At 43.0% G+C, this 9,528-nt stretch overlaps 1 protein-coding gene across 9 annotated transcripts in view; it reads right to left on the bottom strand.

The window, feature by feature from the left end:
• Nucleotides 1–1,967: 1,967 nt before the first annotated feature.
• Nucleotides 1,968–9,528, bottom strand: part of PRICKLE1 (prickle planar cell polarity protein 1) — a 112,452-nt gene continuing 104,891 nt past the window's right edge. For all 9 annotated transcript variants that reach the window (XM_086399843.1, XM_086399844.1, XM_086399848.1 and 6 more), the window contains 3 exons: nucleotides 8,165–8,351; nucleotides 6,404–7,267; nucleotides 1,968–3,828 (listed from right to left, as the gene is read on the bottom strand). In XM_086399843.1, coding sequence (XP_086255969.1) covers nucleotides 2,966–3,828; nucleotides 6,404–7,267; nucleotides 8,165–8,351 — 1,914 coding nt within the window. In that variant the 3' untranslated portion in view covers nucleotides 1,968–2,965. The remainder of the gene's footprint in view (nucleotides 3,829–6,403; nucleotides 7,268–8,164; nucleotides 8,352–9,528) is intronic.

The following is a 9,528-nucleotide window of genomic DNA, read 5'->3' as shown; positions in this document are numbered from 1 at the left end:
ACTTTTATCAGCATCCCTCCACGGGCTGTGTGTGCTCCAGTTTGGTCTGAAGTGAGGAAAAATGCAATCATTGGGGTTCTGTTTCACCCATGTAGAGACTAGAGGCAGTGTTTTAGTATTTGATACTTATCTTGGGGCTAAATTTTAAGAGTTTTGTGGTGGACCAAACATTTTGTTAACGAAATCTATGAACACCTTTTAGCAAAGGTAGGCCTAGTTTTCTAGCCTAATTCTTTACAGGACTGCAGGGCAGCTGCCTTTCTTTCTTCCTTTGTAGACAGTCTTCTTTGTTATTGCTATCAACCAAGATTTAAAAGCTTTAAAGCTTACATTATTATTGTGAATAAATATTTCTGCATTTCCTTAAATCTTTGGCAGTCTATATAACTCTTATGTAAGGAAATGAAGAAATGAATGGGGTGATTACTATGAGGAGCAAAAGCAACTAGGACTTGAAACCACTGAGGACAGTGACTTCAGCTTACACCTGCCTTTCTCCAGGCCAAGTAAGGCTGAGCATTTCATTATCCATCCTTTCAAGGCAAAGGTCTTTTCTAAAAGGAGGCCCACTGTTTGCAGCAAAGGTTCTGAAAACATCTTTAAAATCTGGAAACTTGCTCCTCTGTCATGTGAGATCATGAGGGAACAAGCACCTGCATTGTAAATAAGGATCAGAAGATGGCCTTCTTGAGGAAAACTGGTGAGGGCCATCAAAGTTATAAATGCATAACCCTTCTCCCAGTAACCATGCTACTCAGAATTTATGTGCATATGTGCCAATGAAGGATAAAGTGTCTATGAGAACACTGAAGCCCATCACCAAGGGACTGGTGAAATAAATTACAGTATATCCAAAAGTAGACTACTATGAAGTCATTGCAAGAACACAGTGAGGTAGACCTATACACACTGAGGGGGAATAGCCACGTGTGAAGTGAGAAAAGCAGGTCTTAGCTGGTCTAGTTTCCTGCCATTTTAAAAAGCTACAGTAATGTAAATATGCTTTGAACAGCTGAAGGATGCACAACTAATGGGTAACAGTGGTTACCTCCAGGGAGGGGAACCAAGGGAAGCGGAGTGGAAAGGAGGTACTCCATGTCTTTCGCTTGTTTTAAACCATGTGCGTGCATTTTCTTTGCAATGCTGTTTTTACAATGAATCAGAACAGGGAGATGATAATGAAGTTATTGAGAAAAGAGCTCTCCCCCACTGGCGTGTTTCTGAAGGGCTCTGTCTAGTCTGAATACCAAGCCTTGCCCTATCTAGGGGTGAGTACAGGGGATGCTGTTGACCGCTGGTTTTCCTACTGGATTCAGGGCTGCCCTCGCAGGGCCCAGCAGCTTTTCCCACACCAGTACACGTGGGCAGCTCTGCCTCTGTGCCTCAGTTACTATTTCATACAGGCTAGCAGGGCAAGTGGACGTGCAGGAGTCAAACGCTGGTCTGCTAGTGGTAGAACAGCAACGCTACTCAAAGCAGCAAAGTGAACATGGTCTGGATGCGTTTGAAGAGAGCTTGTTCAGGAAGGTCATTTGTTATTGATTAAGCATTTATTAAATACCTTCCTAAAGGTCTGAGATACCACTAGGACACTAAGTTAGGACCGAAACATGTGCAAGAATGACCCACATTGAAGTATTAGCTCGTCAGTTCAAATCCAATGTAATTCCCCCTTGAAACAGAACCCCAGATTAAGCAGCCAGCAGCACAGAATCCTCTAATTTAAAGATTTTAAAAGAAAAACATAACCAGAAGGCCCGGTTTTCAAAACTACTGTTAAAGGCCAACGAATTAGCTGGAAGGGAGGGGTGAAAAGGAATCAACCTACAAAGCACTCTGCCATAGAGAGCAGATGCTTGTAGTTTTTTGGTCTCTTTCCTTGAGATAATCACTACCTTGCTGAAAACGGGAAAGGCACCCCCTGCCATCCCCAAGGAGAAAAAAATATTCACCCAAACAGCTTCTCCTTGTTTTTAACCATATATTCCAGGGGTATGTGTGGGAAGATTTTTTTGTTTGTTTTTACATTTATACAGTTTACATTGCTTGACCCATAAATAACACTTGTAAGATTAATAGGGCCATAGTTTTAAAGAGTATTTACATAGCCCCACCATGCATACAGAGCCTTTTTAATATTGAAAAATTGGAAAAAAAAAAAAAGAACTTTCCATCACTAGGCAATATAAATTTGACCATCTAAACTTATAAACCCTGACTAAGATACAAGCAATCATTTCATCCATAAATGCTGTTTCTGGTTCCCTAACAAATCTAGCACTGCAGTGTAACAAACATCTTACATTTCAGGGATATAAAAATATCAGCTTTAAAATCTGAACTGTACAGTATGTACATTAATATTTGCACCGTTAAATTAGGAATACACTTAAGTCTATGAAATACTACATTATAAATAGCAATGTTCTTTCCGATCTGTAGCTGGAGCTAATATAATGTTTACCTGGCTAATAAGAGCTGGAAGGGGAGGAGGTGGCCTTGCACAAGGGGATGCACAGTGTTGGCTGGGTCACATGACTACGTGCATGCCACACAACTGGACAGACCGTCAGGACCTGGGTCAACCTGGTGCAGACAAACGACAAACACTATTGCTTGACAAAGGTGGCTCAAGTTCTCCACCGTCTAAAAATCAACACCCCATCCAATCACCTCTCAACAGCTTCTTACGGATCTCTTGAGGTTTGGAGACCAAAGCAGCTGTATCAAATTGTGATGCACCCAACAGACACAAAAGGTCATGTCTACCTGGCACCATCCAAGGAGGGTAAGTGGAGAAATCACACCTTCCAAAGGTGAATCTGACACTGTAAACAGCAGTCGGGGTCTCACTTACATGGGCAAAGCACTTGAATCTATTTTAGCAACTTTCCTATGGAAGAAAAAAGATATGATTTAAGATGGTTAATGGCTAAGTTTAAATACAATCTCCGCAGCTACTACATTAAGAAATAATACAGTTTTTGCCCTTGTGTCCCTTTTTCTTCTTGGATTTAGTTGTCCTCTGACCAAACTGAGGAGTGGGGAGTGCAGAAGTTGGACTAGAAAGGTCGTCTGTGTAGTAGGCGTATCTCTGCGGCCGGGGCTGAGGAATTGGTTGTCCAAGAAAATACCCTTCTTCTTCCGAGTCAGAGGAGGAGGAGGTGGAGGAGGAGCACCAGGAGTCGTCGTCCTCCCCATAGAGGCCTAGAAATCGCGGCCCCCCTGGGTTCTGCAGGGCGTAGTCAGAAGTGGCATGGGTGTACTGCCCATAGAGGTCAGCATTCTGGATGTAGGCCTGGATCTCCCGGGCACTCTTATTCTGGATAAACTTTTCGTAGTTATCGGGGGTGTAGAGCCGCAGCCTGTCCTTGGGAGAGTATTTTCTTTCTGTGACAAGGTTCAGGGCATTGTCTGAGCGGGACTTCCTACTTCTCCTGCGGCGATGGTGGTGTGACCTGGGTCCCCTCTCTTCAAAATGGTACACCCGTCTCCGAGTTCGCTCACTCATGGGCGGCTGCCGGATTTCGATGTTCTCATAGCTTCCGTTGTCGATGACATCATCTGAAAACTTGACCTGCTGTGGCCTGGACTGAGACTTGGACCTTCGGAGCACTGGCAGGTGAACCGGCTTCTCCTCGGGCAGGACTTTTTCTGGACACAGCTCTGAACTGAGACTCTTCAAGGACTCCGTGCTCCTGTGCAGCATGGAAGAGTTCAGAGTCCCCATATTGCTCATTTTCTCACAATCTTCTGTCTCTATTTCCTCAAAGTTTTGCAGAGAATACAACGATGGCCTCGGCTTGCTTTCTCCATCCACTGAAGCCCCTAAAAAAAAAGCCAAGACAAGACGTGACCATCAATAATCCTAACACTCTGACAGTGATTACCAACAAGCTTTAGAAGCATTTTGAAGTGCAGTCTCTTGAATTTCAATATCTGATGAATAATCACTAGGCAAAACCAAGAGACATATATACTTAAACGAGAAGAGGTATGAATTTTATCATTGAAACAAGTGGCCCAGCATCTCTTATAAGCCCCAGCCATTTGGGGGCCAAACATGAGTTACAGCCCATGGGATGAGCAGCCAAACTAAAATCTCTTCATAACACTTCTGTCATTAATTTATTAACATGACACATAGAAGCTTCTGTCTCTCAATCCATTAACGCAGCTGTTTATCTGAATCTCTCTCAAAGCAGTCCTTCCCTTTGCATGCACACGGCCACTATTATGGCCCTCTTCTTACGCCCACACTAGTCTTCTCTTATACCTGGACTGGTAGTCGAACAGCCCAAGGGCCAGATCCAGCTCACAGCCTATGTGTGGATAGAGTTTCACTGGGCCAGATAAATCTGTTTGCTTCTCTGCTGCCTATGGTTTTTTTCCACAATGTAGAGTTGAGTAGTTGCAACAAAGACTATGATGTCCCGAAAGTCCTAGCTAGCCTTTTATGGAAAAAAGTTTGCCAAACCCCTGACCCAGGCCTTTATCCAATCTTCTGCTCCATCAACCCATAAACTAATATTCCACTTCCAGGTTAATTTCATTTTAAAACTTTGCTCAAAACTGATGATGTGCTCCTTGTTATAACAGGGCTCAGGCAAGTTAAGCAAAATGGACATAACCCAGCTGACGGTAAGCAACAACAGGGAATGCTGTGAACTGTTGTCAACTGGTGGCTACATAGCCTCCCAGTTTCTAAATAAAGCCTGTTTTTGAGCCTATCATTGTCAAGAAAAGTCAGCAATAAAACAATGTATACCAAATGTTGCCTATTTTTGATATTTAAATGTTGAAACACCTATCATATGGTCTAGCAAACAGGAGGTGCTTAGTATTTAGTCTTACCCACCATTCCTTAAGTCCCCTTAATTATAGGCTTTAATGTTGACAAGCCCAGCTGAAGTCAGGAGGGTAGCTGTCTTAACCCTCTGTGCCCAGCACGTGGCCTGGGGCCCTCCTGGCAGCTGCTCAAACCTTTCCTGCCTATGTTATAATGTAACATAAGCTTTATGAAAGGATTAGTGTCATTCGCTGAACTATGAAACTCACCAAGCAACAACCGCACCCAAAACTTGCGGCAAGTGTAAGATTCAGGAGGACTGGGGTCTAGGATCAACCTTATCTTTAAATACTTATATAAAGTTGGGCGTTTAGCATCTTGGTTTCTTTGGTGTTCTGTTTTTGTATTTTTGATCACGCCATGTGGCTTGCAGGATCTTAGTTCCTCAACTAGGGATTGAACCCGGGTCATGGAAATGAAAGCACTGAGTCCTACCCATTGGAACGCCAGGGAATTCTCTAGTCTCTTGGTAATTCAACTTTCCACATTTGTAAAATGCAATAATATCCACTCTCTCAGGGTCATTGTAAGGATGAAATGTAGATAACTGATACAAAAGTGTTTTGAAAACATTAAAGTGAAATTATTTTATAATCTGGGTTAAAAAAAAAAAAAGAAAGACTTAGCTAATTTTGAGCTATCTATTGCCACAGGGCAATTCAGGAAAAAAAAAATGTTCTGTGCTTATGGAGTATGCATATTGATTTTAGTATCTTTAATTCATACAGAATGATCCAAAGAGTCCAATATCTTTCAAGTACAGATGTAGACTCCATCATCCCAATAAATTCATCTCTTCTCTTCAAAACAGGGATAACAATACCTGTCCCCAGAGACTGTACTGAAAATGTATTTTATATGTACGCATACACGTATGTGAGTGTTTGCTTTGCTATCTGTTCTGTTCGGTTGCTAAATTGTGTCCAACTCTTTGTAAGCCCACAGACTGCAGCATGCCAGGCTTCCCTGTCTGTCACCATCTTCTGGAGTTCGCTCAAACTCATGTCCATTGAGTCAATGACGCCATTTGACCATCTCATCCTCTGCTGCCCCCTTCTCCTCCTGCCTTCAATCTTCCCCAGCATAAGTGTCTTTTCCAACCAGTCAGCTCTTCGCGTCAGATGGCCAAAGTATGGAGCTTCAGCTTCAGCATTAATCCTGCCAATGAATATTCAGGATTGATTTCCATTAGGATTGACTGGTTTGATTTCCTTGCTGTCCAGGGGACTCTCAAGAGTCTCTTCCAGTACCACAATTTGAAAGCATCAGTTCTTCAGCGCTCAGCCTTCTCTATGATCCAGCTCTCACATCCATACATGACTACTGGAAAAACCATAGCTTTGACTCTACAGACTTTTGTCAGCAAAGTGGTGTCTCTGTTGTTTAATACACTGTTGTTTTGCTACAGTGTGTAGCATTTAACTGAAACACCTTCCTTCCCATGGTCTACCGTTTTAAAAAACATAGCCCCTACTGGTTGCTGAACTGTAACTTTTGGCATAAACTTTTTAGTGGCTCCTTTTTCAAATACCCCATAATCCCCAGATTACATACCTGTGATATTAGACAAAGCCAAAGAATCCATAGAATCCCGAACACTTTGCTCTGGTTTGAGGTCTGACAAGCACTCCAGGGAATCTTCATACCACTGTGTTTGATCGTGATTGTATCCTGAAGCCCCATGGTCCAGATCCAATTCCTGGAGTCTTCGACTGCTCGCAGGGCCCGGGTGGCTGCCATAAGCTGAATCTCCTAGTCCATCTTGTGACTGTGCCCAATACATATCAGATTGGTATTTTTTACTTGCAAGGCTCTGGTTGTTTTGCTTCAACTCAGTCTTATTTTTAACCATGTTATCAGCTATCCAGTGCTCACTGGCTCGAATGTCCATCTCACTGGGCTGCTGCTGAAAGAGACTTTTATCACCAAACTTGAGGAGGAGCTGTGTCATATAATCTTCATGCTCGGCCCATTCTTCAGGGTCTTCGGGGGTTTCGTGCTCTACTCTGCCTTTCCAAAATTCTTCACTGACAAAATTTGCTCCTTGCCTGGAAAGGCTCAGATCGTCCAGCTTCCGAGAGAGGGTGTCGTCAGCATTGCCTGACAGGCCAGGAAACTTATAGTTCAGAGCAGGGGACAAAAGGAGGGACTGACGACACTGATCTGCTGACCGGCTGCTCTTGCCCATCCGGACACTTCTTCTGGAGTCTCTTGATCGAGCTGACTGGAATGCAGAGTCAGAGGAATCGGAGGCATGCACGTCTTCACCGAGGCTGCATGTCTTCGAGCAATAAATCTGGCCTTGTTTGGGGAGGAAGGGGCATCCCAACAGAGAGGTTTTGCACTGGGCACAGGAAAAGCAGGCCTCGGTGGCATGCCAGTGCTGCCCATCATAGGTCATCTGTGCGTGGTCCACACCTGTTTCGAGAAAGGAAGAATCACAAGTTATGGTTCCGCCCTGACCCAGAGGAAGAAGAAAAGACAGACTGTGGGCATGAGGGCACCTTTGAGGGTGATGAGGCTGTCCTGGATCTTGATAGAGCTGGGACTTACACAGGTGTAGTTAATTTTCATTTATAAATTGATCTCTGTGCTAAATGTCTTTTTAGTTCCAGAATCCTTGCAGAGTCTCCCAGGTCACTTGCAGACATGTGCAAAGTGGCAGAAACTTTGAGTCAAGGGATGCTGCTGCCTCCCAGCTGAGGAGAGAGGGCGCTGCCTCTCGTGTCAGCGCTCACACCTCACACAGGCCCATTTTCTTTCCCACGTTTGCACTTCCTCTTAGTGATTTTGTTTGAAATGGCCCCAGCACAGAGCTGAAGTGCTGTCTAGTGTGGCTCAGCACAGATGGCTGTGACGTGCCTCACAGAGGCAATCCACGGGTTAGATGAGCTTTGTCCAAGGAGGTGGTACAGGGCTGTTGACTGTGAGTTCGATTTAATGAATCAACAACATATATTAAATAAGGTGTCTTTAAACCAAAATACACAGGAAACAAGATTATCTGTTTGACTGGTTTATGACAATGGTTCAACCACAGGCTCATAGGAACTAACTCACTGTATCTCCAGGAGCAGTGGCTAGGTATTAGATAATCATGTTCATGGGGACTTAACAGATCACAACTGCCTGGGGAGACGAGAATCCAGTCTACACCCATTTATCAAAATTCATCAAACCGAAACACTTAAATCTTTCAGATTTCACTGTACATAAACTGTACCTCCATCAAAAACAAAAAGAAAGAAAAAAACACTGGATAATCAGAGACAGAGTGATGGGTAAGTGGCAAAGCAGGCTGGGCCACAGACGCACCAATATGCTCCCCGCACGTCTCGCAGTACTCTGCATACAGGGACTCGAAGCAGCCGCAGCAGAATGGGCGGCCGTCCTTCATGATGTACCTCTGCCCACCCAGGACCGTCTCGCACTCCAGGCAGCAGAAGTGTTTCATGTGCCAATGCCGACCCTCAGCCTCTGTGCACTCATCAGCAAAAATTATCTTTAAAGGGAAACAAGAAACCACAGGATGAAAGAAATTCATTTTGAATGATTTTAAAGGCCAGGTTAAATGCATGTTTTCTGGGCAACTGACAGGCACTGGATCTTTTGTTTCTTACAGCCCCAGCTTACATGTAACTCGATGTAGCTACAAAACAAGAACAGAAGTTGAAAACATTGAAAAAGAGAAACCAAGTGCATGCTTACAGAATTCTACATTGGAGTAATACACTTGGTCATATTTTTGCTCCTCAAGCACACTTTGCAGGCATAATCTGGCAAAGAACACATTAACACTGAAATAATTTAGTGGCCTGTGTACCTTTTAATAGAAAAAAAAAAAACAAAACTCACTAAAGTGGCTGTGAGCCACCAGTTACAGTGATCTGGGTGCTGGACGAGTGAACAGCACTGATGCAGATAATGCTTCCAAGGACCTGGTGGCCATCTCCAGATTAAGGACTTTTTGATTTTTCCATATTTTTGGTTTCAAAAACTTTTCAAATAGCACATCATAGAAGAAACTTAAATATACGAAAATAAAAATAAGAAGTTTACTATTACTGATTGAAGCAGACTAGGGAGATATAACGAATAAATGCAATGAGGTTCCCTGGATGGGGTGTCAGAATAAAACACAGACACGAGTAGAAAAACTGAAGAAATCCAAATAAAGTCTATGATTTAGTTAAAATATTATACAATGTTAATTTCTTAGTTTTGATGCATATACCATGATTACATAAGATAATTAACAAGCTAGGAGAAGGGTATACAGGGACTCTTCATGATATTTTTGCAACTCTTCTGTAAATCTAAAATTACTTAAAAATAAAAAGCCTAAGGTAGAAAAACTTCATTTTACACCACCAGCCCTTCCCACACATGCTCCAGGGGTTAACCACTGTGAACTCAGTGTATGTCTTTACACGCTGTTTCTGAGTGTTTACAAATATGTATACAGTCTTGTTCTTCCCCTCTTTGACAAAAATAAGATCAATAGTTACACACTCTTCTTGCAACTTGCTTTTTTCTCACAATCCATCAAGGACATTCTTGTCAGTGGACAAAGACACCTGCTGCCTTCTCTTCATCAGCCGCATGTGTTTCCATTATACCACTGTACAGGGTTATCTTAAAACTATATACACACAGCATACGCAGCAGAGACTTCTATT

The sequence above is a fragment of the Bos grunniens genome, chromosome 5 (genome assembly GCF_055505025.1).
Source record: "Bos grunniens cultivar Pamir isolate PY7600 chromosome 5, Bosgru_T2T1.0, whole genome shotgun sequence".
In the NCBI taxonomy this organism is placed as follows: domain Eukaryota; kingdom Metazoa; phylum Chordata; class Mammalia; order Artiodactyla; family Bovidae; genus Bos; species Bos grunniens.
This window is presented reverse-complemented; position numbering and strand designations above follow the sequence as displayed.